Source organism: Barbatula barbatula, assembly GCF_947034865.1.
Source record: "Barbatula barbatula genome assembly, chromosome: 24".
NCBI lineage: Eukaryota > Metazoa > Chordata > Actinopteri > Cypriniformes > Nemacheilidae > Barbatula > Barbatula barbatula.
The window spans coordinates 19,673,614-19,700,101 of NC_136787.1; the positions used below are offsets into that span (position 1 = coordinate 19,673,614).

The 26,488-nt window shown below is 46.2% G+C and overlaps 2 protein-coding genes across 7 annotated transcripts; one reads left to right on the plus strand and one right to left on the minus strand.

Moving 5' to 3' along the window:
- The first annotated feature begins 8 nt into the window (after positions 1-8).
- Positions 9-11,918, plus strand: vps26c (VPS26 endosomal protein sorting factor C). Of its 2 annotated transcripts, none has more exons than XM_079448999.1 (9): positions 9-325; positions 10,110-10,253; positions 10,335-10,484; positions 10,602-10,682; positions 10,762-10,836; positions 10,907-11,057; positions 11,229-11,381; positions 11,528-11,598; positions 11,684-11,918. In XM_079448999.1, the coding sequence occupies exons 1-9, from the start codon at positions 269-271 to the stop codon at positions 11,783-11,785; spliced, it is 984 nt and encodes a 327-aa protein (XP_079305125.1). In that variant the 5' UTR covers positions 9-268; the 3' UTR covers positions 11,786-11,918. The 2 variants fall into 2 exon arrangements, with proteins under 2 accessions (XP_079305125.1, XP_079305126.1); XM_079449000.1 differs by having other exon boundaries at positions 19-325; positions 10,762-10,827.
- On the minus strand, positions 11,834-25,564 carry ttc3 (tetratricopeptide repeat domain 3). 5 transcript variants are annotated; one of them, XM_079448994.1, is made up of 46 exons: positions 25,451-25,564; positions 24,053-24,119; positions 23,922-23,964; positions 23,680-23,839; positions 23,477-23,555; positions 23,330-23,395; positions 23,120-23,249; positions 22,963-23,048; positions 22,764-22,858; positions 22,616-22,678; positions 22,480-22,534; positions 22,247-22,409; positions 22,082-22,136; positions 21,922-22,012; positions 21,811-21,841; positions 20,893-20,947; positions 20,354-20,441; positions 20,133-20,276; positions 19,364-19,444; positions 19,158-19,264; positions 18,957-19,083; positions 18,685-18,804; positions 18,510-18,611; positions 18,331-18,423; positions 18,192-18,256; positions 17,990-18,111; positions 17,582-17,896; positions 17,238-17,510; positions 17,117-17,163; positions 16,976-17,032; positions 16,808-16,893; positions 16,561-16,716; positions 15,857-16,358; positions 15,707-15,772; positions 14,919-15,068; positions 14,703-14,842; positions 14,547-14,615; positions 14,379-14,475; positions 14,207-14,310; positions 14,042-14,126; positions 13,432-13,533; positions 13,045-13,310; positions 12,834-12,960; positions 12,608-12,757; positions 12,334-12,426; positions 11,834-12,247 (listed from the first exon to the last, which is right to left on the minus strand). In XM_079448994.1, exons 1-46 carry the CDS (start codon positions 25,528-25,530, stop codon positions 12,116-12,118), a joined length of 5,385 nt encoding a protein of 1,794 aa, XP_079305120.1. In that variant the 5' UTR covers positions 25,531-25,564; the 3' UTR covers positions 11,834-12,115. The 5 variants fall into 5 exon arrangements, with proteins under 5 accessions (XP_079305120.1, XP_079305118.1, XP_079305122.1 ...); XM_079448992.1 differs by having other exon boundaries at positions 15,845-16,358; XM_079448996.1 differs by having other exon boundaries at positions 15,845-16,358; positions 21,811-21,838; positions 22,100-22,136; positions 25,451-25,533.
- Positions 25,565-26,488: the final 924 nt, after the last annotated feature.

A 26,488-nucleotide genomic window follows, 5' to 3' on the forward strand; every position in this document is an offset into this window, starting at 1 on the left:
AGACTGCCAATCAATTTTACGTTTCAAAGGGCGTAGCGGTATTTGCGGCACTGGACTTCGTGCACATGGACGGACTCTCCGGATAAAACACACACACACGCAGATACTGCGGGGACGGGATCGTTTTAAATAAACAGACATTTGAGATCGGACTGTATTCATTTCTATGTCTTATACGACGTTAATGAATAGTTCGGACGGAGTTCTTAGAGCGAGGTGACGTCATCGAGCACGTGACGGCGATACAGGAAGAGACCCGAGAGGAAAGATGAGCGTTTCTCTGGACGTCAGACTCAAACGAGCAAATAAAGTTTATCATGAAGGGGTAAGTTGACCTCACTTTAACTCTCTCTCACGTCATTATAATAATAATAATAAACACTCGGACGAGTTTCGCTGAATAAATAAAGCTTCTGACAGGACATCAGTTGCGTGTGTGTGTGTGTGTGTGTGTGTGTGTGTGTGTGTGTGTGTGTGTGTGTTACAGGAGCTGTTGTCTGGTGCTGTGCTCGTGTGTGTGTGTGTGTGTGTGTGTTACAGGAGCTGTTGTCTGGTTCTGTGCTCGTGTGTGTGTGTGTGTGTTACAGGAGCTGTTGTCTGGTGCTGTGCTCGTGTGTGTGTGTGTGTGTGTGTGTGTGTGTGTGTGTGTGTGTTACAGGAGCTGTTGTCTGGTGCTGTGCTCGTGTGTGTGTGTTACAGGAGCTGTTGTCTGGTGCTGTGCTCGTGTGTGTGTGTGTGTTACAGAAGCTGTTGTCTGGTGCTGTGCTCGTGTGTGTGTGTGTGTGTTACAGGAGCTGTTGTCTGGTGCTGTGCTCGTGTGTGTGTGTGTGTGTGTGTTACAGGAGCTGTTGTCTGGTGCTGTGCTCGTGTGTGTGTGTGTGTGTGTTACAGGAGCTGTTGTCTGGTGCTGTGCTCGTGTGTGTGTGTGTGTGTGTGTGTGTGTGTGTTACAGGAGCTGTTGTCTGGTGCTGTGCTTGTGTGTGTGTGTGTGTGTGTGTGTTACAGGAGCTGTTGTCTGGTGCTGTGCTCGTGTGTGTGTGTGTGTTACAGGAGCTGTTGTCTGGTGCTGTGCTCGTGTGTGTGTGTGTGTGTGTGTGTGTGTGTGTTACAGGAGCTGTTGTCTGGTGCTGTGCTCGTGTGTGTGTGTGTGTGTGTGTGTGTGTGTTACAGGAGCTGTTGTCTGGTGCTGTGCTCGTGTGTGTGTGTGTGTGTGTGTGTGTGTGTTACAGGAGCTGTTGTCTGGTGCTGTGCTCGTGTGTGTGTGTGTTACAGGAGCAGTTGTCTGGTGCTGTGCTCGTGTGTGTGTGTGTGTGTTACAGGAGCTGTTGTCTGGTGCTGTGCTCGTGTGTGTGTGTGTGTGTGTGTGTTACAGGAGCTGTTGTCTGGTGCTGTGCTCGTGTGTGTGTGTGTTACAGGAGCTGTTGTCTGGTGCTGTGCTCGTGTGTGTGTGTTACAGGAGCAGTTGTCTGGTGCTGTGCTCGTGTGTGTGTGTGTGTGTGTGTGTTACAGGAGCTGTTGTCTGGTGCTGTGCTCGTGTGTGTGTGTTACAGGAGCAGTTGTCTGGTGCTGTGCTTGTGTGTGTGTGTGTTACAGGAGCAGTTGTCTGGTGCTGTGCTCGTGTGTGTGTGTGTGTTACAGGAGCAGTTGTCTGGTGCTGTGCTCGTGTGTGTGTGAGTGTTACAGGAGCTGTTGTCTGGTGCTGTGCTCGTGTGTGTGTGTGTGTGTGTGTTACAGGAGCTGTTGTCTGGTGCTGTGCTCGTGTGTGTGTGTGTGTGTGTGTGTTACAGGAGCTGTTGTCTGGTGCTGTGCTCGTGTGTGTGTGTGTGTTACAGGAGCTGTTGTCTGGTGCTGTGCTCGTGTGTGTGTGTGTGTGTGTATGTGTGTGTTACAGGAGCTGTTGTCTGGTGCTGTGCTCGTGTGTGTGTGTGTTACAGGAGCTGTTGTCTGGTGCTGTGCTCGTGTGTGTGTGTGTGTGTGTGTTACAGGAGCTGTTGTCTGGTGCTGTGCTCGTGTGTGTGTGTGTTACAGGAGCTGTTGTCTGGTGCTGTGCTCGTGTGTGTGTGTGTGTGTGTGTGTGTGTTACAGGAGCTGTTGTCTGGTGCTGTGCTCGTGTGTGTGTGTTACAGGAGCTGTTGTCTGGTGCTGTGCTCGTGTGTGTGTGTGTTACAGGAGCTGTTGTCTGGTGCTGTGCTCGTGTGTGTGTGTGTGTGTGTGTGTGTGTGTGTGTTACAGGAGCTGTTGTCTGGTGCTGTGCTCGTGTGTGTGTGTGTGTGTGTTACAGGAGCTGTTGTCTGGTGCTGTGCTCGTGTGTGTGTGTGTGTGTGTTACAGGAGCTGTTGTCTGGTGCTGTGCTCGTGTGTGTGTGTGTGTGTGTGTGTGTGTGTTACAGGAGCTGTTGTCTGGTGCTGTGCTCGTGTGTGTGTGTTACAGGAGCTGTTGTCTGGTGATGTGCTCGTGTGTGTGTGTGTGTGTTACAGGAGCTGTTGTCTGGTGCTGTGCTCGTGTGTGTGTGTGTGTGTGTGTGTGTGTGTGTTACAGGAGCTGTTGTCTGGTGCTGTGCTCGTGTGTGTGTGTGTGTGTGCGTGTGTTACAGGAGCTGTTGTCTGGTGCTGTGCTCGTGTGTGTGTGTTACAGGAGCTGTTGTCTGGTGATGTGCTCGTGTGTGTGTGTGTGTGTGTGTGTGTTACAGGAGCTGTTGTCTGGTGCTGTGCTCGTGTGTGTGTGTGTGTGTGTGTGTGTGTGTGTGTGTTACAGGACCTGTTGTCTGGTGCTGTGCTCGTGTGTGTGTGTGTGTGTGTGCGTGTGTTACAGGAGCTGTTGTCTGGTGATGTGCTCGTGTGTGTGTGTGTGTGTGTGTGTGTGTGTGTGTGTTACAGGAGCTGTTGTCTGGTGCTGTGCTCGTGTGTGTGTGTGTGTGTGTGTGTGTGTGTGTGTGTGCGTGTGTGTTACAGGACCTGTTGTCTGGTTCTGTGCTCATGAGTGTGTGTGTGTGTGTTACAGGAGCTGTTGTCTGGTGCTGTGCTCGTGTGTGTGTGTGTGTGTGTGCGTGTGTTACAGGAGCTGTTGTCTGGTGATGTGCTCGTGTGTGTGTGTGTGTGTGTGTTACAGGAGCTGTTGTCTGGTGCTGTGCTCGTGTGTGTGTGTGCGTGTGTGTTACAGGACCTGTTGTCTGGTTCTGTGCTCATGAGTGTGTGTGTGTGTGTTACAGGAGCTGTTGTCTGGTGATGTGCTCGTGTGTGTGTGTGTGTGTGTGTGTGTGTGTTACAGGAGCTGTTGTCTGGTGCTGTGCTCGTGTGTGTGTGTGTGTGTGTGTGCGTGTGTGTTACAGGAGCTGTTGTCTGGTGATGTGCTCGTGTGTGTGTGTGTGTGTGTGTGTTACAGGAGCTGTTGTCTGGTGCTGTGCTCGTGTGTGTGTGTGTGTGTGTGTGTGTGTGTGTGTTACAGGAGCTGTTGTCTGGTGCTGTGCTCGTGTGTGTGTGTGTGTGTGTGTGTGTTACAGGAGCTGTTGTCTGGTGCTGTGCTCGTGTGTGTGTGTGTGTGTGTGTTACAGGAGCTGTTGTCTGGTGCTGTGCTCGTGTGTGTGTGTGTGTGTGTGTGTGTTACAGGAGCTGTTGTCTGGTGCTGTGCTCGTGTGTGTGTGTGTGTGTTACAGGAGCTGTTGTCTGGTGCTGTGCTCGTGTGTGTGTGTGTGTGTTACAGGAGCTGTTGTCTGGTGCTGTGCTCGTGTGTGTGTGTGTGTGTGTGTGTGTTACAGGAGCTGTTGTCTGGTGCTGTGCTCGTGTGTGTGTGTGTGTGTGTGTGTTACAGGAGCTGTTGTCTGGTGCTGTGCTCGTGTGTGTGTGTGTGTGTGTTACAGGAGCTGTTGTCTGGTGCTGTGCTCGTGTGTGTGTGTGTGTGTTACAGGAGCTGTTGTCTGGTGCTGTGCTCGTGTGTGTGTGTGTGTGTGTTACAGGAGCTGTTGTCTGGTGCTGTGCTCGTGTGTGTGTGTGTGTTACAGGAGCTGTTGTCTGGTGCTGTGCTCGTGTGTGTGTGTGTGTGTGTGTATGTGTGTGTTACAGGAGCTGTTGTCTGGTGCTGTGCTCGTGTGTGTGTGTGTTACAGGAGCTGTTGTCTGGTGCTGTGCTCGTGTGTGTGTGTGTGTGTGTTACAGGAGCTGTTGTCTGGTGCTGTGCTCGTGTGTGTGTGTGTTACAGGAGCTGTTGTCTGGTGCTGTGCTCGTGTGTGTGTGTGTGTGTGTGTGTGTGTGTTACAGGAGCTGTTGTCTGGTGCTGTGCTCGTGTGTGTGTGTTACAGGAGCTGTTGTCTGGTGCTGTGCTCGTGTGTGTGTGTGTTACAGGAGCTGTTGTCTGGTGCTGTGCTCGTGTGTGTGTGTGTGTGTGTGTGTGTGTTACAGGAGCTGTTGTCTGGTGCTGTGCTCGTGTGTGTGTGTGTGTGTGTTACAGGAGCTGTTGTCTGGTGCTGTGCTCGTGTGTGTGTGTGTGTGTGTTACAGGAGCTGTTGTCTGGTGCTGTGCTCGTGTGTGTGTGTGTGTGTGTGTGTGTTACAGGAGCTGTTGTCTGGTGCTGTGCTCGTGTGTGTGTGTTACAGGAGCTGTTGTCTGGTGATGTGCTCGTGTGTGTGTGTGTGTGTTACAGGAGCTGTTGTCTGGTGCTGTGCTCGTGTGTGTGTGTGTGTGTGTGTGTGTGTGTGTGTGTGTGTTACAGGAGCTGTTGTCTGGTGCTGTGCTCGTGTGTGTGTGTGCGTGTGTTACAGGAGCTGTTGTCTGGTGCTGTGCTCGTGTGTGTGTGTTACAGGAGCTGTTGTCTGGTGATGTGCTCGTGTGTGTGTGTGTGTGTGTTACAGGAGCTGTTGTCTGGTGCTGTGCTCGTGTGTGTGTGTGTGTGTGTGTGTGTGTGTTACAGGACCTGTTGTCTGGTGCTGTGCTCGTGTGTGTGTGTGTGTGTGTGTGTGCGTGTGTTACAGGAGCTGTTGTCTGGTGATGTGCTCGTGTGTGTGTGTGTGTGTGTGTGTTACAGGAGCTGTTGTCTGGTGCTGTGCTCGTGTGTGTGTGTGTGTGTGTGTGTGTGTGTGTGTGTGTGTGTGTGTGCGTGTGTGTTACAGGACCTGTTGTCTGGTTCTGTGCTCATGAGTGTGTGTGTGTGTGTTACAGGAGCTGTTGTCTGGTGCTGTGCTCGTGTGTGTGTGTGTGTGTGTGCGTGTGTTACAGGAGCTGTTGTCTGGTGATGTGCTCGTGTGTGTGTGTGTGTGTGTGTTACAGGAGCTGTTGTCTGGTGCTGTGCTCGTGTGTGTGTGTGCGTGTGTGTTACAGGACCTGTTGTCTGGTTCTGTGCTCATGAGTGTGTGTGTGTGTGTTACAGGAGCTGTTGTCTGGTGATGTGCTCGTGTGTGTTTGTGTGTGTGTGTGTGTGTGCGTGTGTGTTACAGGAGCTGTTGTCTGGTGCTGTGCTCGTGTGTGTGTGTGTGTGTGTGTGTGCGTGTGTGTTACAGGAGCTGTTGTCTGGTGATGTGCTCGTGTGTGTGTGTGTGTGTGTGTGTTACAGGAGCTGTTGTCTGGTGCTGTGCTCGTGTGTGTGTGTGTGTGTGTGTGTGTGTGTGTGTTACAGGAGCTGTTGTCTGGTGCTGTGCTCGTGTGTGTGTGTGTGTGTGTGTGTGTGTTACAGGAGCTGTTGTCTGGTGCTGTGCTCGTGTGTGTGTGTGTGTGTGTGTGTGTTACAGGAGCTGTTGTCTGGTGCTGTGCTCGTGTGTGTGTGTGTGTGTTACAGGAGCTGTTGTCTGGTGCTGTGCTCGTGTGTGTGTGTGTGTGTTACAGGAGCTGTTGTCTGGTGCTGTGCTCGTGTGTGTGTGTGTGTGTGTGTGTGTTACAGGAGCTGTTGTCTGGTGCTGTGCTCGTGTGTGTGTGTGTGTGTGTGTGTTACAGGAGCTGTTGTCTGGTGCTGTGCTCGTGTGTGTGTGTGTGTGTGTTACAGGAGCTGTTGTCTGGTGCTGTGCTCGTGTGTGTGTGTGTGTGTGTTACAGGAGCTGTTGTCTGGTGATGTGCTCGTGTGTGTGTGTGTGTGTGTGTGTGTGTTACAGGAGCTGTTGTCTGGTGCTGTGCTCGTGTGTGTGTGTGTGTGTGTGTTACAGGAGCTGTTGTCTGGTGCTGTGCTCGTGTGTGTGTGTGTGTGTGTGTGTGTGTGTGTGTGTGTGTGTGTGTGTTACAGGAGCTGTTGTCTGGTGCTGTGCTCGTGTGTGTGTGTGTGTTACAGGAGCTGTTGTCTGGTGCTGTGCTCGTGTGTGTGTGTGTGTTACAGGAGCTGTTGTCTGGTGCTGTGCTCGTGTGTGTGTGTGTTACAGGAGCTGTTGTCTGGTGCTGTGCTCGTGTGTGTGTGTGTGTGTGTGTGTGTGTGTGTGTGTGTGTGTTACAGGAGCTGTTGTCTGGTGCTGTGCTCGTGTGTGTGTGTGTGTGTGTTACAGGAGCTGTTGTCTGGTGCTGTGCTCGTGTGTGTGTGTGTGTGTGTTACAGGAGCTGTTGTCTGGTGCTGTGCTCGTGTGTGTGTGTGTGTGTGTGTGTGTGTTACAGGAGCTGTTGTCTGGTGCTGTGCTCGTGTGTGTGTGTTACAGGAGCTGTTGTCTGGTGATGTGCTCGTGTGTGTGTGTGTGTGTTACAGGAGCTGTTGTCTGGTGCTGTGCTCGTGTGTGTGTGTGTGTGTGTTACAGGAGCTGTTGTCTGGTGCTGTGCTCGTGTGTGTGTGTGTGTGTGCGTGTGTTACAGGAGCTGTTGTCTGGTGCTGTGCTCGTGTGTGTGTGTTACAGGAGCTGTTGTCTGGTGATGTGCTCGTGTGTGTGTGTGTGTGTGTGTGTTACAGGAGCTGTTGTCTGGTGATGTGCTCGTGTGTGTGTGTGTGTGTGTGTGTGTGTGTGTTACAGGAGCTGTTGTCTGGTGCTGTGCTCGTGTGTGTGTGTGTGTGTGTGTGCGTGTGTGTTACAGGACCTGTTGTCTGGTGCTGTGCTCGTGTGTGTGTGTGTGTGTGTGTGTGTGCGTGTGTTACAGGAGCTGTTGTCTGGTGATGTGCTCGTGTGTGTGTGTGTGTGTGTGTGTGTTACAGGAGCTGTTGTCTGGTGCTGTGCTCGTGTGTGTGTGTGTGTGTGTGTGTGTGCGTGTGTGTTACAGGACCTGTTGTCTGGTTCTGTGCTCATGAGTGTGTGTGTGTGTGTTACAGGAGCTGTTGTCTGGTGCTGTGCTCGTGTGTGTGTGTGTGTGTGTGTTACAGGAGCTGTTGTCTGGTGCTGTGCTCGTGTGTGTGTGTGCGTGTGTGTTACAGGACCTGTTGTCTGGTTCTGTGCTCATGAGTGTGTGTGTGTGTGTTACAGGAGCTGTTGTCTGGTGATGTGCTCGTGTGTGTGTGTGTGTGTGTGTGTGTGTGTGTGTGTGTTACAGGAGCTGTTGTCTGGTGCTGTGCTCGTGTGTGTGTGTGTGTGTGTGTGTGCGTGTGTGTTACAGGAGCTGTTGTCTGGTGATGTGCTCGTGTGTGTGTGTGTGTGTGTGTGTTACAGGAGCTGTTGTCTGGTGCTGTGCTCGTGTGTGTGTGTGTGTGTGTGTGTGTGTGTGTTACAGGAGCTGTTGTCTGGTGCTGTGCTCGTGTGTGTGTGTGTGTGTGTGTGTGTGTGTGTGTGTGTGTGTGTGTGTGTGTGTGTGTGTGTGTGTGTGTTACAGGAGCTGTTGTCTGGTGCTGTGCTCGTGTGTGTGTGTGTGTTACAGGAGCTGTTGTCTGGTGCTGTGCTCGTGTGTGTGTGTGTGTGTGTGTGTTACAGGAGCTGTTGTCTGGTGCTGTGCTCGTGTGTGTGTGTGTGTTACAGGAGCTGTTGTCTGGTGCTGTGCTCGTGTGTGTGTGTGTGTGTGTGTGTTACAGGAGCTGTTGTCTGGTGCTGTGCTCGTGTGTGTGTGTGTGTGTGTGTGTGTTACAGGAGCAGTTGTCTGGTGCTGTGCTCGTGTGTGTGTGTGTGTGTGTGTGTGTGTTACAGGAGCTGTTGTCTGGTGCTGTGCTCGTGTGTGTGTGTGTGTGTGTGTTACAGGAGCTGTTGTCTGGTGCTGTGCTCGTGTGTGTGTGTGTGTGTTACAGGAGCTGTTGTCTGGTGCTGTGCTCGTGTGTGTGTGTGTGTTACAGGAGCTGTTGTCTGGTGCTGTGCTCGTGTGTGTGTGTGTGTTACAGGAGCTGTTGTCTGGTGCTGTGCTCGTGTGTGTGTGTGTGTGTGTGTGTGTTACAGGAGCTGTTGTCTGGTGCCGTGCTCGTGTGTGTGTGTGTGTGTTACAGGAGCTGTTGTCTGGTGATGTGCTCGTGTGTGTGTGTGTGTGTGTGTGTGTGTTACAGGAGCTGTTGTCTGGTGCTGTGCTCGTGTGTGTGTGTGTGTGTGTGTGTGTTACAGGAGCTGTTGTCTGGTGCTGTGCTCGTGTGTGTGTGTGTGTGTGTGTGTGTGTGTGTGTGTGTGTGTGCGTGTGTTACAGGAGCTGTTGTCTGGTGCTGTGCTCGTGTGTGTGTGTGTGTTACAGGAGCTGTTGTCTGGTGATGTGCTCGTGTGTGTGTGTGTGTGTGTGTGTGTGTGTGTTACAGGAGCTGTTGTCTGGTGCTGTGCTCGTGTGTGTGTGTGTGTGTGTGTTACAGGAGCTGTTGTCTGGTGCTGTGCTCGTGTGTGTGTGTGTGTGTGTGTGTGTGTTACAGGAGCTGTTGTCTGGTGCTGTGCTCGTGTGTGTGTGTGTGTTACAGGAGCTGTTGTCTGGTGCTGTGCTCGTGTGTGTGTGTTACAGGAGCTGTTGTCTGGTGCTGTGCTCGTGTGTGTGTGTGTGTGTGTGTGTTACAGGAGCTGTTGTCTGGTGCTGTGCTCGTGTGTGTGTGTGTGTGTTACAGGAGCTGTTGTCTGGTGATGTGCTCGTGTGTGTGTGTGTGTGTGTGTGTGTGTTACAGGAGCTGTTGTCTGGTGCTGTGCTCGTGTGTGTGTGTGTGTGTGTGTTACAGGAGCTGTTGTCTGGTGCTGTGCTCGTGTGTGTGTGTGTGTGTGTGTGTGTGTGTGTGTGTGTGTGCGTGTGTTACAGGAGCTGTTGTCTGGTGCTGTGCTCGTGTGTGTGTGTGTGTGTTACAGGAGCTGTTGTCTGGTGATGTGCTCGTGTGTGTGTGTGTGTGTGTGTGTGTGTGTGTGTGTGTGTGTGTGTGTGTGTGTGTGTGTGTTACAGGAGCTGTTGTCTGGTGCTGTGCTCGTGTGTGTGTGTGTGTGTGTGTTACAGGAGCTGTTGTCTGGTGCTGTGCTCGTGTGTGTGTGTGTGTGTGTGTGTGCGTGTGTTACAGGAGCTGTTGTCTGGTGCTGTGCTCGTGTGTGTGTGTGTGTGTTACAGGAGCTGTTGTCTGGTGATGTGCTCGTGTGTGTGTGTGTGTGTGTGTGTGTGTGTGTGTGTGTGTGTTACAGGAGCTGTTGTCTGGTGCTGTGCTCGTGTGTGTGTGTGTTACAGGAGCTGTTGTCTGGTGCTGTGCTCGTGTGTGTGTGTGTGTGTTACAGGAGCTGTTGTCTGGTGATGTGCTCGTGTGTGTGTGTGTGTGTGTGTGTGTGTTACAGGAGCTGTTGTCTGGTGCTGTGCTCGTGTGTGTGTGTGTGTGTGTGTTACAGGAGCTGTTGTCTGGTGCTGTGCTCGTGTGTGTGTGTGTGTGTGTGTGTGTGTGTGTGTGTGTGTGTGTGTGTGTGTGTGTGTGTGCGTGTGTTACAGGAGCTGTTGTCTGGTGCTGTGCTCGTGTGTGTGTGTGTGTGTTACAGGAGCTGTTGTCTGGTGATGTGCTCGTGTGTGTGTGTGTGTGTGTGTGTGTGTGTGTTACAGGAGCTGTTGTCTGGTGCTGTGCTCGTGTGTGTGTGTGTGTGTGTGTGTTACATGAGCTGTTGTCTGGTGCTGTGCTCGTGTGTGTGTGTGTGTGTGTGTGTGTGTGCGTGTGTTACAGGAGCTGTTGTCTGGTGCTGTGCTCGTGTGTGTGTGTGTGTGTTACAGGAGCTGTTGTCTGGTGATGTGCTCGTGTGTGTGTGTGTGTGTGTGTGTGTGTGTGTGTTACAGGAGCTGTTGTCTGGTGCTGTGCTCATGAGTGTGTGTATTGCAGGAGCTGTTATCAGGTGTTGTGGTCATCAGCAGCAGAGATGCGCTGCAGCATCAGGGGATTTCTCTCAGTATGGAGGGGCTGGTAAACCTTCAGCTGAGCTCCAAAAGTGTTGGAGTGTTTGAAGCCTTCTACAACTCTGTCAAAGTGAGAAGCACTCACAAACACACCGTTACTCTGAGCTTTGCATGTTTCTTTTGTACTAATGTCTATCCGTCTCATCTTCAGCCTATTCAGTTAGTGTCCAGTAACATTGAGGTAGTGAAAGCAGGGAAAGTTCCATCAGGTAAAACTGAGATCCCCTTCGAGTTTCCACTGCAGGCCAAAGGCAACAGAGTCTTGTATGAGACGTACCATGGTGTCTTTGTCAACATACAGGTAAATCCTGTCAAAACACTTCTGTCATCAATAGTTTAGATATAATAGTCTCCCGTCTGGCACAGTTTGTAATGTTTATAGTTTGAAGATATATTTTGGATTTGTTGTTTCGGGCAGTACACACTTCGCTGTGATATGAGACGCTCGCTGCTGGCCAAAGACTTGAGCAAGACTTGTGAATTTATGGTTCACTCTCAGGTCAGTCAGTTTCTCACATTCAAATATATAAAATATTGATTCAGCAGAAGCTTTCATTGAAATAAACATGATTGTCCAGTCACAGAAGTCAAAGGTGCAGCCGAACCCGGTGGACTTTACCATCACACCAGAAACGCTGCAGAATGTGAGAGAGGTACAGCAGAACATCTCAGTACCGTCTCGTCTCTGGAGATCTCCTCACGCTTGTGTTTTGTGTCCTGCAGAGAACATCATTACCAAAGTTCCTGATCAGAGGTCACCTGGACGCCAGCACCTGTGTAATCACGCGACCTCTGACCGGTGAGCTGGTGGTGGAGAATTCAGACGTCTCCATCAAAAGCATTGAGCTGCAGCTAGTCAGAGTGGAGACATGTGGTGAGAAATACACAAGACCTAACAGTGAGAAAAAGACGAGTAGATGGATGTTTTCATATGTTTAAGCTGAAAAACAAATCAAAGTGATGACATTTTAAAAACCTCTCGGATGAGACGCAGATGCAGTTGCAGCTTGTGTGTTTGTTTAAAGTTGTTCTTGTGTGTGTTAAGGTTGTGCCGAGGGATACGCCAGAGACGCCACAGAAATACAGAACATTCAGATGGCTGAAGGTGATGTTTGTCATGGGCTCTCCATCCCCATCTATATGGTTTTTCCACGGCTCTTCACCTGTCCCACACTTGAAACCACCAATTTTAAAGTTGGTAAGCAAAATACACTCATCCTTCAGATCCTGTATGGGGGGGCAGTGTAAATGTCCAGACGCACCTGTATTTTGCATCTTTTTATTTTAACAGTTTCAAACGTTGTTTTTTTTTTTAATTCTTTCTCAATGCATTTTGTCTTCTAGAGTTTGAGGTGAATATCGTGATTGTTCTTCATGATGATCATTTGATAACAGAAAACTTCCCTCTGAAGTTGGTGAGAGTTTAAGTCAAGAGCTTCATTGCAGAATAAGTTGAAATGTTTTTTACTGTTAATATGAAGTCACTCTGTTCTGTGACAGATGCTGCTTCTGGTCACTTGTGAGATGATATCACTACATACAGTATATATCTTCCATAAAATCTATAAACCCTGCTTTGTCTTGATTGTTTCTGGATGCTAATGGTGCAAAGATGTACATCTACACATTTACACAAGATACCTTTTTCTTCAATTAAATGTTTTAATGAAGTCAAATGTAGAGACAAAATGCAATAAAAGATAAAAGCTGAAGAGTAAAATCTTTTTCTCCTCTGGAGGTTAGTTGATGGAACTTTATTACAGTAAGACAGAAATTAAAATCTTTGATTGGTCCACAGCTGCACTCAATGTAAAAACAGAACATGCACTATAATGACGGTTGTATGTGTGTTTATGGAGAACTGAAGAGAACCTGCAATAAATGTACAGTTGGTCCAGCGGGACTATAAAGGTTTCAGTAGGTGTGTCCGCCTCAGTTAAACGCGGCTGCAGGTGCATGACTCTTGCGATGTTTGCCGGGAAGGACAGGAAAATCTTCTGGCAACAGTGCATGTTCTCGACATGTAGGACACGTGCTCTGTTCCTTCAGCCATGACTTTATACACTGAACGCACGCAGATACACACATGTTCGATCAACAAGCTTATTAAAGTGTTAGGACATAGGTTAAGTGGGAGAAAATGTTCTGACCTGTCTGTGGAAACTGTGGCGACACTCGAGCACACAAACGTCTTCAGCGCTCATGTCCTCATGACAGATGATACAAGGATCCTCCATGTTCAGCTGACAGAAGACACACAATTACACAGAAATCACGTTAACAACCTGCATGCGCCGTTACTAATGTCTATTCATCTTAATCCGTCCAGCGATCCAAACTCTTTACATGTCTAAAGTCTTTGGACTGATTCAATTACAAATACAAAACACATAAACAATAGCTTTGCAAGTCAAAATCTCGTACAGCCAGCGCAGCATTGCGATGTTTTTCTGACACGTTCTTCCACACTTGGGTCAGTGGAGGAGTTCCAGCGGCCCTAGCAGAATTGTCAGACACAGTCGAGTCGTGAGGGACCCTGTCGCTCAGTTCGCCAACCATGACATTCATGCGCTCCTGCACATCAACAAACCGCATTATTACACAGCAGTAAAAACATCTGTAAGAATACGACGGAGCAGCACACACGCACCTGCATGTTCTCCTGATGGTCCAGGATCAGCTGCGCAACTCTATTGATGACATCATCATAGGTCAAGGTGTTAAGGGTGCCTCCGTTAGTGGAACGCACCTCCTGGATGAACTTATTCAACACCAGCCTGGAGAGGAACCCATAGCCACAAAACGTTACAACACCAGTGATGTGAAGTGCAGCGTTTAATAGAAACAGAGATGAAAGGCACCTGTTGTAATGAGGAAACATCATGTTGAGTCTCTCCAGCATCCGCTCGTACACAGTGAGATGCTGCTGGACGTTAGCTGCTCTGGTAACAGATTCCTCCGGCTGTCTCTCTGAGGGCTGAGGTGTGCTGCGCCCCGGGGGTGTGGGGGTTCGGCCGGGTCGGTGTGTGTAGTGGGACGGCTGAGGTGTGCTGCGCCCCGGGGGTGTGGGGGTTCGGCCGGGTCGGTGTGTGTAGTGGGACGGCTGAAGAGCAGCTGGAAATATCACCTGCAGGAGGGAGCGAACAATCATGTGACTGACTACAGAAATGCTCGACCAGTTTAAACTGCGAGGAAACATATACAGTTGCTGACAAACACAGGCTGTTTCTGTTTCTAGCAGCTCTTACCGGTGCAGCGGGGGGTGCAGGGGGGCTCGGTACAGACACGGGTGACAGTGAACACAGTCTGGTGCCTTTCTTTACTTCATTCATCTGAGAATCAAACTCCATCTGTGTGAAGAACAAAGTGATCACTCAAACTGTGACATCAAATCGATCAAGTTAGTTTAAATACGGTCAATTCAATACAGTTTCTCAAAAGTCACAAATCAATTTGTTTTCTTATATATTTCCTCTAGCACTGAACCTTCATTAACATGATTGTTGTTGTTGCTACTACTATCCTCTAGATGTCACTTTTCTTTTCACAATGATTGGATGTCACACCAGGGAGAGAATCCGTCATTCATTGCTTCTCTAACACGGTGGATGCGTCATCGAATTTAACATCACCTTCACATAAAAGACTGCGGTTCATATGATTGCAGCCCCTCTTTACAGTTAATTTTGTGAAGTTTTGTTTGTTATACTGCATCTGAAATGTAAAATAACCTGATCCTGTTTGATATGAGGCCGTTCTGTTTCAATATATACAAGTGAGTTTAAAGTTTAATATAGTCTATGGCTCTTCATTTCATTTTTTCATTGGGGTACTGGGTGTAAACAGAAGGACGTTTACCTCAGTGTTCTTGATTTTGTCTTCAATGTCACATATGAATCTCTTCCAGTCGTCCATGGCTAACAGCAGCACAGGAGAGGGGAAACTGCAGCACACACCAGCATCAGGTCACACGACCTCACAATTCAACAGAGGTATCAAAAACGACGTTCAGTCCTGGCCTACCTGTGCGACACCTCGGTCATGTGCATCACCATCATCCTCCCTTCTAACAGTTGTGCTCTCAGACATCGCAGGCTGTGATCTTTTCGGCTCTGAAGGACTGACAGCTGCACGTCACAGTGACAAGTCAGTGATAAACCATCATCATCATCAAACACACCCATGCTATATTCACCTGAGCCGTCAGAGATCTTCTCTGGTCACTCACACACGCGTCTCTGTGTCGCTTGCTTTCATCTTCTAGACTCATCCGCTCGGCTGCACACTGGTTACTGCACAACATACACAACTGTGTGAGCACATGATCGCACACGCTACTTCTGACCCACAGATTCAAACTCACCTGACGTCCAGGAAACGATCCAGTTCTGTCTGGTATTCTTTATTTCTGTGAAGGATGTCCCTGTTAAAACTGAGCACACACAGATAAATGTCATCATGTGTCAGTCTGTAGCGGTATGTAAGCTATGATGTATCATTGACAGAAAGCGTTTCAGACGTTTCATGAGTATCTGTGAGGTCTTTGATGTTCATCTTCAGCATCTTTAGGGTTTCCTGGTTTTCTCTTTTCTCTTGCTGGTCTTTCTTCACTTCGTCTTCGAGTTTCTGCTGGAACATTTGGAGTTCTGCGGCGGCGATCTGAAGACAAGAGCACTTCTTAAGTCTGAAATGAAGGTGTAAATGTTTCTGACTGATGTTTGTTGAAGTTCAGTACCTGTGTTTGTTGTGTGATGTTCTCCAGTTTCTCCTGCAGTGATGAGATCAGCTCTCTTCTCTTCTGCTGAACACCATCAACATCTTCCTTCATCTGCTCAAGCTTCTCTGACAGACACCGTGTTTCTTTTTCTTTCTGTGTCATGTCACCCTGAAATCCACATCAGTTTGACGGGTTGATGTATTTGACTCCAAAAGAACATTCTGAGACCATCACACACTTTTCAGAAAAAGTAAGTATTCAAGACTTTCAGGTTCAATATCAGCAGTGCTTATCAGAATAAAAATAAAAGATGCGGAGATCCCTCTGTTCTCGAAATCAAAGGACAGACTTCTAACAAATGTAATGTGAATGCACGTGTCCACCGTTCAATGATTCAGTACTTATTGCAGCATGCTGTTGTCCAACAAGGTGATTGGAGAAGTTTTTGGAGGTGGTGCATTGCGGTCTGGTCAATACAGAACCGCCCCACACCTTGTGAATGACGCTGGGACAAGCCAGTACTACCTGAATCACATCACATAATCCAGTCATTGTGCCTCTTCATGAGCGCCACATGCCTGATTTCATCTTTATGGACGACAGCATCTTTGTGTGTATTGCTTTGCCTTCTGATTTAGGGTCAGTAAATGTACTGCATTCAGACAGAATGACTTATGCTTTAAAACCTGACTATCAAAAGAATAACATCACAATGCAAAGAAACTGAAGTTCCTGAACAGACTATACTGCAAAACATCTTGTAACCATAAATATGAGACGTTCACAGATGATAATGTAGAACTCACATTGTTCTCCTCGAAGGGAATGAAAGGCACCGTGTTGATGCAAACATCTTTAGTCTCATCAGATGCCTGTAAGTGATGACAGCACAGGGTCAGAGGTCAGACAGGCAGCAGGGTTCCCATCATCTCAACACATCTTACCTGCACACTCACAGCTGTTAGATTTTCTCCTCTCGTCTCTCCAGCAGAACATTCAAAGGCAGAGCTGGGGTACGGCGCAGACACATATTCTGCTGGTAAATGCTGGTAGTATGGGACAGGACCCTCGGAAGCAAACGGATCAGGGAGAAAAATGGAATCAGAGGTCACAGGCAACGACAGAAGGGACTCATCGCTGCTATCGGAGGAAACCACGTAAACCTGCGACCCACAGTCACTCAGAACATCTGTTTGAGGCCAGAATTCTTTAGCAGCGGGGTTGAGATAAGACATCTGTGAGGCTAGAGAAGAGTCTGTGAGAGACGCCACATGTTTCATCAGTGGAATCACATCATCGGTCATGTCAAACCGCAGAGACTCCAGCAGAAACGCTTCCAGTCCTCCAGCGGCTGACATTTTTTGCTGCGCCTCCAAAGGAAAGTTTTCCAACTCGCCGACCATCAGCGGATCTGACGCACAGAGAGGACCGTGTTCCTCCAGAATCTGAGCAAAATAACTGATCAAGAGAAAAACTGCTTATTTTTCTGTATTATGTCCAGGTGAAGCATACAGTGTAATAAGCAAATCACAAAAGACTGCTATTATTCATAAATCCCTTTTACCATGACAGAATAAATGTCTAGCTTGTGACTCAATTCAAGGAGAAGTGCTGCAGTTGTGATTCTGAAAGATAAAGACTCGTTTGTTACTGAACGTACTCATATAAACTCTCTTTAGTCGGATCTGTGTTATTGTTCAGAATTCCGTCATAGTAGCTTCTGTGTGCAGATCCGGCGTACTGTTCCTCAAACTCTGCCAGCTGACCGCGGAGGTGATCGGGAACGCTGAATGGATCGCCACCACTCAGAAACAAACTGAGACATTAAATCACCAACACAAGGTACATGAATGAAGTCCAAACGTCTGAGTGCTGGTTAAATTATAAAAGAACTCGAATGAACTCACAAAGGGTTGTCCTCAGAAAACAGGTCATCATCCTCATCTTCATCTCTAGAGTGTCCACCTCTCATTCCCGACAGAAGCATAACAGACTGAAACACACCATCATCATCATCATCGTCGTCGTCTAGAGTCTCGCCGCAGCATCACTCACACACACACAGCATCACTCACCTTTGAATCTTTCTGCTTCTTTTTCCGATGTCTGGTTTTACTCTTAAATACCATATTCTGAAACACAAACATGAAGCCTTACTGCAGCTGTATTCAATCCCAATGACGCAGTGTGTACACCTCACAAATCCAGTGTCTTACAATGTTCTCATCATCCTCCGTCTTTTTAATGACCAAACAAACAGCATCTAAAGAGAGAGAAAGAAAATCATTTACAGAAACGTCAAACAGAAACCTTCAGCGATGTTTCCCTCCGTCTTACCGTCTTCAAAATACTGATCAAGAATGAAGTGACAGGACTCGTATCGCTCTCGACTCGACTCTAGAGCCCAAATAAACAGACGCGCGTCCTTAGCCGGAGCCTGTCTTAGATATTCCATGAAAGTAAAATCACTGCTGTCAAATAATTCCTCGATGGAGTCAAAAGTCTTGAGAAGAGCGTTCTTCAGGGGTGCAAACGTGAGCAGCGGCTGCAGGTCCAACTGATGTAAGTGAGAAGAATACCGGCTGATGAACGACTCTGCGGCCTTCAGACCTACACAAGACATGGACTTTTAAATCCCTCGGACAAAACTGATATTTTTTTACATATAAACACCAACACACCTGCGCTGTCCAGCTGCTGAGCCCACTGCTGTAATCTGGGTTTAATATGATTCCACGAGTCCAGTGTCTGGATAAAGACTCGTGCCCAAACCCGGTTACTGGCCTCCAGCAGAACATCCACCAGCTCTGACAGCGTTACATCTTCTCTATAGCCGTTTAACACGCTCTCATGTCCTTTACTCTCATACAAATCCACCCAGGGCCGTAGATGCTCCAGAACACAAGAAATATTCCCACATTCTTCTTTAAAAAGTTCTTTGTTTTCATGAATTTGATGTAAAACAGGATCCACAATAAAAGAATGTTTGGGTGTCGCTGCAAGAACAACAAACACACACACGCAGTGTTATTTTTACTCTCTAAAGCTCTGGAACGTTTCGTCGCATGTACGCGTTCACATATGTTCACCTCTCTTTGCCGGAACGTCTGCAACTATAACTTCGTTTTTGTCTTGATGGCCAGCACGGGCCGCCAGCCTGTGTTGTTTTTGTTTAAGTTTCCGATCGTTTTTAGATTTCAACTTCTTAATACTGTAAAAAAATCATAGAAAGTGATTAAAATCGGTTAGAAAAAAGAACCCTTTATTGATAGTGACCGATATAACCCTAACCTTGTACATTGCTGTCTGTTTTTCATTCGCCCACTCGGTCGGATTTTAGGAATAGGCCTTTCAAACTGAGAGATTAAAATATAATGTTTAGTAAGCAGATAGAAACAGGAGATGTGACTGTTCTCACCGTGCGTCTCACCTCACACTTTATGAGCCCTGTTGAGCCAAATATTACAATGTGACAGATTTGACCTTCACAGTCTGGAGTAAAACACAGATCCTTTAGAAAATCCTGCCACACACAAAAAAAACAGCGATTATTCTCCAGTACTTTAGTCAAGGTTCTCACGAAGCGAGCTTGTGGCATGTCTGTCTGACCTTGTCGCTCTTATCTGAGAATGAAAGACTTTTGAGTTTCTTCCAGCAGGTCATATGAAACTCCACTCTGCACTTCTGACAGCAGATCAGCTGAATAAAACCCTGCAAACACCTCATCATCAGTCTAACAGCTCTTCTTCTTTATTATTATTATCCATCACGTTGTGTGAATCACCTTAAAGTCTGGATCACTGAAGTAGATTTGAAGAGAATGAGCCAAACAGTGTGAATGACAGCAGACAGCATCAGGTTTAGGTGGAAACGTGCACGTGTCTACAAGGTTCTCCAGACGTTCCTGCAGGAAAGAAAGGTTTCAGGTGAGGATCGGTGAGATCATTCTGTCTGTGACCACAGGAATGAATCAGCCCAGAGTCCCACAGACTGTGGTCGGCTTTAAGTGAATCATGTTTCTAAAGTGCAAAATAAAACCGCCTGAATTGTACACACCTGTAAGAAGGCCGGTTGTGTTTCCTCCAGTATTGCTTTAGTTGTTGGCCACGTAAGTTTTCCAGGTGTGATGTGTCTCTGAATTATTAGCAGCGCATTAGAAAAGTGCTCAAGGGCTTTAGCAAATCTACAACACAAAACACACAAAACATGAGTTTGCGGTGAAAAACACACACACAGTTCACATGGGGACACACTGACCTGTTCTCTTTCAGATAAACTCTACCCATCCCATAATGCACCAGTGACTGAAACTGTCTTTCTGATGACTCAAGTTTGGTGAACAACCTCCGAGCTTCAGCCAGTTCCTTTACTCAGCAGAAGATATAAAGAGCAGTTCATCAACATCAGTGTTTGTCATGAAGGAACAATAAAGACCTGTGAGAGCTTCAGCTGTTCCCTCTCACCTCAGGCTGACCAACTTCCAGCAGAGCCGTACCATATCCGTACACTAGTATACATTTATCTAACTGAGATAAACCCAGATCCTGTGAGACACACAAACATCACACATGACAGTAAACCCCGTTAACAACATGACATGAAGAGCTGAAGACATGAAAAAGGCATTTTGTCATCTTTCTTCTTAAGAAAACACACAGAAGGCTCATGGTGTGCTTTAAATCTGTCAATATGTTTGTTGATTGATTGAAAATGTTTGTTATTTCAGCTTCATTGACGTGGTAATATTTGAAGTGTGTGCGCTGAGCATATATCAGCTGCTGCGTTCTGTGTAATCTTGATCTGGATTCAGTAAGAATGTCCCAGTCAATGTGGTAGAATTTGGCCGCGAGGATGAGCATCGTCTAAGCTGAGCGAAGCTGCGCCTGCTCGTAGTGTCAGATGGTGTAACAGGTGTAAATATTTATCACAGGTATGACGTAGTTAAGACTGACGTTGGGCTTACACCCACTTTTTTTAAAGTCCAGCTGGTGCAACCGGACCCAGGTGACATTTTCACATCACTACAGTAATATTCATATGTCATCTGCATATATAAACAGAACTAAAGTAGACATTTCCATAATAACGTCGCATGAGCCCATTAAATGAAATGCTCATTGAAAGGTTTCCGTGTCTGTATTAAAGAGTGAATAATTCTGAGCTCTTCTCGTGTGGCTGTCATCTCCAACTCACACACACACACATATGAGCAGAGAGTAATGATGCCGTTACCGTGACGATGTTGGAGTCAAGCATACTGACGGCCAGAGAGAAAGACTGCTGTGCGTTTCGACAGCGCTGATCCTTCAGAGCCTCGTAACCCTCCTGAACCGCACCACAGAAGCGTTCTCTCTTCACAGCGTCACTCATGTTCTCCTGACGTTACAAACATCACAGTTACAAACAAACACATCTAGCGCACCAAACACGTGTGTTACTGGTCACACACTGACCTCTGGTGCCAGAGGATGTTTGCTCCGGACCGCTGGCTTCTCTGGAGTGTTTAAAGTAGATTTCTTGCCCTTTCGTGGAGTCATGTCACTAGGTAAATATGAATCAGGAACACATGTCATGACATGATAACAGAGATAAATGAAATCAATTGAAAGACCTGAGAGACAGGAGTGTGGCTTTAAACGAAGATAAAGTTAAACAGACACACAATGCTCTTGAAAACACATTCACAGGCAGACCACATCGCAACTAAAACAGGACCAACAACAAGCAGGAAACAAGCAGGTCATGAGACCTCTGACATCATTTACTCTCACTTTCATTTCAAAGTAACTCTGAAGAGCAACATAAATCTGACCTGACATGTAACATGGTTATTGCACATTTCCTTTTCAAATGAGTATAAAAGGGTGAAAAATATAAACAACGATCCGTTTAGAAATCTAAAAAGGATCAAATCAAATGGCATCATATAAAACATTTACTCGTATCCGAAAAGGAATCTTCTAACAAACAGAAGGGGAATGTGATTATTTACCTCTTCAGATCTCTGTTTGTGTCACTTCTGTGTTCAGCCGGAGCTCTTGAGCTTTCTGAAATCAAAGCGTTTATGCGTTTATGAATGCATCGCATGTGAAAGTGAAGTGAGCTCTCCTGAGAATCATTTGAGAAAAGCCACACCCTTCTTCTAGAAAATAAAAACCCACAAGACCGGACGAATCACTCGCAGCAGCTTCTGGAACGATAAGAGAGCGTGAACAGAGAGAAGGTGGAGTAAACACACAGATGCACAGTGTGTGTTCAACTGACTTCAATAAAACTACAAGCCAAAAGTGCTTCTGTGTGACCGCAAACCCATCCCGGACTGACCCGGAGAGAGAGGGATTCTGGGAAGGGGACCTGCTAACATTAATGGGATCAGTCCCAGTTTATTTTCAACAAAAACAATATAAACACGATGATCATATACCGACCTATGTCTTCATAGCATCATGTGAAATCTGTTTCCAAAATGTAAATGCTTTAAAAGAACAAATATGAAAAATGAATATCCTGTGCCTTTTGTATTGCAGTAAGGATATGTTACAATATCATTTTTCATTAAGAATTTGTAAATTGGCACCGAACAAGCCTTAACAGTTTTTTTATTTAATTATTTGTATTTATCATATATTTATTCGTAAGCTGGTTGGGCTAGAGCCTTGTGTTCTTTTGCCTCGTTGTTCTGCATTAACCAATAAAAATACAAAAGTTTGGTTTAAAACTGACGTCTTTGTTATTTGCAAAAAGCTGATATCTGAAAAGGGCTTCATACACTGCCAGCTCAGTCAGAAAGTCACAGTTACAGAAGTGAACATCACTAGCGACTCTCTCTCAAGGATTCATTCTTTCACAACTGAACTGAGGGATAACATCACTTCAGAAACTAACCTTACTTGTATAAAAGGTTGCTCACCTGAGATTTCTGGATGATTTTCCGACCGCTGCTGTTAGACAGAACAGAGTTGAGTTATCAGGATGTCTGATGAAATCTTGTCAGATGTTTTTAGATAAACATGTTTCTCACCAGATTCTCCAGAAGAGATGATTCAGACGCTGGTTCCGATAGATGACTGGATTTCACAGGCTGGGATGAACTATCAGTGGTGTCGTGCGCTCTGTGTCACAAATCAAACGTTAACCGATCGCTCAAACAACAGAGGACGTGCAGAATAAATAATAAAGACCTCGCTTTAGAAGAATACTTTTTGCTTTCCATCTTCTTAGACTTCCTAAGCTCCGCTAGACCAAAAAATGAAAAGAATCCTTATAATGATGACAGAATAATTGTTAACTAATGAATCACTGCTGTTAATAATAATGATGAACAGGATTGTGGGTGTGTTCTTTACCTTTGGCCTCCTGAAGTTCTGTCTGGAATCTCTCACACTGCTGCAGAAGATCTTTATAACCCTCCGGGTCTGCGCTGCAGGAGCTCTGTGCCAGTCTGTTTGCTTCCAGAGCTTTCGGGTGTTCCCCGAGATAAAAGAGGGCGTCACAGAAGCGGTAATGACCCTAAAGTGAAAATCAAATCAATCACATGTGTTGCTGGCAACAGTAAACGTGTCTCTGCTGAACACAGTACCTTTGCCCAGTCTGGCTGCAGTATAATCGCCCTCTTTCCATCACCAAGAGCTTTCCTGAAACCCATCACAACAATCAGTGATGTTCATGTCAAAACAATCTGCTGGATAATGTCCACTGTTTTGTGTGTGACTTACAGATATTTTTCAGAGCGTATAAAGCAGAGAGCTCTGTTTCCATACAGTATGTGGTTGTTTGGGCTGAAACACAAGACATCAGTTGACATCAGCACTCATACAGACAGATCGGTGTTGAAACGGTGACGTCCACGCTCTTGTTACTTACTGGTATTTAATGGCTTTTGTGTACCATTTAATAGCAAGATCGTATCTCTTCTTCTGAAACTGTTCATTTCCTTTGTTTTTCATTTCCTCGCTTTTCTGGAAAAGAAGAAACCATGTCAAAACCTTATTTTATTATCGCAGGATCTGAATTGAAGCCTCATTCAGTACATCTGTAACGCCGATCGACTGGAGACTCTTACCTGTGAAAACCAGGAGTCTGGATCACACCTCAACCCCTCGATGGCTTTCTTTTTACTACACGATATCACCTGAAGATAACGTGCATCTGACAAGAGAAACATCCTTTATACTTTCTGCTGAATCAAGAACTAAACGATTCGGTGCGAATAAACTCACATTCATTGAAGATGAAGCGGAGCGTGCGATAGCGAATGTCCACTGGATCGAGCTCCTGTAGTTTGTCAGTGATTTCTGGCGCTCCCGAGTCCTGCAGCCAACTCACCGCATCAGTCAAACAGCGTTTATGCTGCAGACACACGTTTAACACAAACATTCATGCGCTGAAGACAGTAAAACACTATGACTGTGCGGCTAACACACGCTTACCATGGTAAAGGACATATTTATTGACACCACAGCACGGGCTTTCCTCTCCATGTCTTTGTGAGATAGCTGAAGAAGACGGAAAAACAGCTAACGTTACGATGACAGTGAAGGATGAGAGTGAATCATGTGGTTAGGACTGATACATACACCCATCTCCATGGCCTCCAGGATGCTTTCTAACACTTCTATCTTCTTAAGCCTTCTCAAACTCAAATCATTTGAAATGCTAAAAGATGAAACACACAATCCTCTGAAACATGCTCCTCCACTTTACACAATTTCATCAACATGAATGAACGTGATCAGACAGACAACATCAGTGTTAACATCAAACGAGTGGAGCCACTAACTTTGAGTCCAGAAAACCCATGTCCACAGCCCAGAATGTGGTGGAATGATTGTCCTGTGGTCTCAGGAGAATGTGCTTCCAGAACACAAAGATGTGCATCATGTGTCCCACCTGCTTCTTCACCTCTGGCTTTATCTTGGCCCACCTCTCATATATGACATCTGTTATTGAAACACATAAAGCAAACCATATCTGTCACGTGCACTGCAATGCTGGGAATGACTGAGATGAAGAATGTCTCACCAGGAGGTTCCATGTGAATGTACGGGTAGTGATTCTGATAGACCTGAGACAAGAACAGAGTCATTGGTGAGACAGTACAGGTCACATGATCAGCACATTTCTAGAAAAAAAGACAAAGAAAAAAAACTCACAATTTTGGTTTTGTGTCTTGTGACATCTGGCCCTTCGTCCAGATCGGAGTCCTCGCTGTCTAGCATTCTGTAGGAACACAAGCACTCATCAGTAAACTACTACATAGGGTTTCCGGACTAAAGGAAGCTCCTCCTGTCGAGAGCGTGGACACAGATCTCAGACGCCTTTAGAAAACTGTCATTGGTGAAGGGATGTAAAGTGATAATCACAGGTGTGTGGGATCTGCTCTTCAAGTGTCAATCAAACAAATCATCTCTGCTGCATTTCTCCAGACGCCTAATATATGAATGGAGTGATTTCTTCTATTTCTGCACCGTCTTGAAGATGTTAGCGTGTCTCTCATAGGATCGGTCACAAACATCAACCCTGCACCATATAATGTGTTATGTTTTAAAGGGACAGTCCACCCAAAAATGAAAACTATGTCATGAATGACTCTCCCTCTAGTTGTTCCAGACATGTTTACATTTCTTTGTTCGGTTGAACACACAAGAAGAGATATTTGGGAATAATGTGAGCAACCAACAGTTCTGAAGCACCATAGACTGCCATAGTAGGAACAATCTGAGATTTATAGATAAACATGTCTGGAACAACTAGAGGATGAGTAATTCATGAGTGTTTTCATTTTTGGGTGGAGTGTCCCTTTAACTCACTGTCATTCAATTTAATACTATAGCGCTTTTACAGTTACCATTGCATGAAAGAAAACTAACAAAAAAAACAGATAAACCTTAAGAGTAATGTGGACATAGCAACACATTTCTTCTCACTTTTCTCTGCTGCTATATAAGCTCTTAAGTCTGTTAAAGTCCCCCTCGCTACTCCTAACAGTGTCTTAGGAGGAAGGACTTTTCCGCCCACAGATCTCATAATGTTCTTTACTCTTTTCACTGAGGTTTGTCATGAATGGAATATAGTGTCACGTGAGCTGAACATGCGTCGCATCTTCACTGCTGGAAAACTTCACGAACGGTATTAACTTCAATGATTTCTGAAGTAAACCCCTAATATATGATCTTTATATATGATTATTTGCTTTATTGCATATAAAGGGCGTTTTTATGAACATGTGCGTCTCGTCTAAGTTGTTTTCCCTTCGGCTCTTTCTTAACTTCACTGGTTCTGATCGAGTAACGAAAAGCGACACGTAAATACAAGAATCTGACGAAAATAAACTCATTCGGCCAGTGATACATTCCGGATTTATTAAAACGCACAAAAACTCATTTATCGGGATGAAGGAGTTTAACTTTAACGTGTCTTTGGCCCGACAGATGTTTATCCTGACTGACTGAACAGCAAAATTGGCTTCATGGCTTTAATAAACCTCCCAATTGTTGTTTTAAAAGCGTTACAGCGCTTCAACAGCAACATTAATGATGTTAATAACTAACCTGTTTGAAGAGCTCGAGCTGCTCGCGCTGTGTTGTGTTCGCTTCCTGATTGCTGCGGTCGCGAGCACGAGCTCACACATGCGTCCAGCTCATTGCGCCCTCCAGTGTTCGCCTGATGAATCTCGCGTGTTAGTGGGATATATATTTATGTTTCCAAACACTTTTTTATGATTCTACAAACAATAACATACACTATCATCTAAACACCAATACACACAACATAAGCAGTGGCGTGACGAGAAAGGTTAACACAAGCGCACTACTTGTAATAAAAAAGGTGAAAACAATTGTAATAAAAATGCCACTATACCACAAATTAAACGTAATATGCATTATTGGAGGAAGATGTTGAGCATATGAAAAGCGTGCAGCAGGGACCCGTTTCAGAAAGCAGGGTAAGTGCAAACTTAGTGTTAGTTAACCCCAGAAAACGGGATACTCTGGGTTTTCAGTTTCAGAACGCGAGGTAAATCAAACATGTGACCGCGGGGTAAGTCAAGCCAGTTTCAGAAATCAAGGTCTATTATACTTAGAGTGAGTAACCATAGTAACCTACTCTGTGAACCTAACCCTGGTCTGCAGCAGGTTTTATTCCACTAACCCGAGGTTTGTTTCAATCTCCGCCCCTTTTAGAAGCGCGAGTGGTGTTGAACTTGCCTTCGCCGTTTGTTTTTTCATTCGTTTTCCTTAATCGCGCACAAGTTACACAGACGTCCGTTCATTCAGAGAGAGTTACATTTACATCGAGAGAGTATATATGGTGAAGCCCCGTTTGGATGTTTTATCATATCCGGAGGATCGTTTATTTGAGCGATACCGTTTTTCTTTACAGTCCATTAAATATTTCCACACTCTGCTTCATCCTTACATCACAACCTCACTCGTGAACGCGCTCTTAACATCTGAGCAGATTCTCTGTTACGTTTCTTTGCTAATGGAAGCTTTCTATATAACACGGGGGATGCAGAACACGTTAGCAAGGCAACTGTATGCAGAGCAGTAAGAAAAGTGTGAATCTCTCTCAAGCACTTTATATAC

What these genes read in the sequence shown, in the direction of transcription:
- ttc3 (XM_079448992.1), bottom strand. Translation starts at nt 25,530, where the DNA reads ATGTGTGAGCTCGTGCTCGCGACCGCAGCAATCAGGAAGCGAACACAA. An exon ending in ACAAACAGAGATCTGAAGAG is followed by an intron (nt 20,442 to 20,892) that starts GTAAATAATCAC and finishes ATATTTACCTAG; the next exon opens with TGACATGACTCCACGAAAGG. An exon ending in TGATCAGTATTTTGAAGACG is followed by an intron (nt 17,164 to 17,237) that starts GTAAGACGGAGG and finishes CTCTCTCTTTAG; the next exon opens with ATGCTGTTTGTTTGGTCATT.
- vps26c (XM_079448999.1), top strand. Translation starts at nt 269, where the DNA reads ATGAGCGTTTCTCTGGACGTCAGACTCAAACGAGCAAATAAAGTTTAT. An exon ending in GTGTCTTTGTCAACATACAG is followed by an intron (nt 10,485 to 10,601) that starts GTAAATCCTGTC and finishes TGTTTCGGGCAG; the next exon opens with TACACACTTCGCTGTGATAT. An exon ending in AAAACTTCCCTCTGAAGTTG is followed by an intron (nt 11,599 to 11,683) that starts GTGAGAGTTTAA and finishes GTTCTGTGACAG; the next exon opens with ATGCTGCTTCTGGTCACTTG.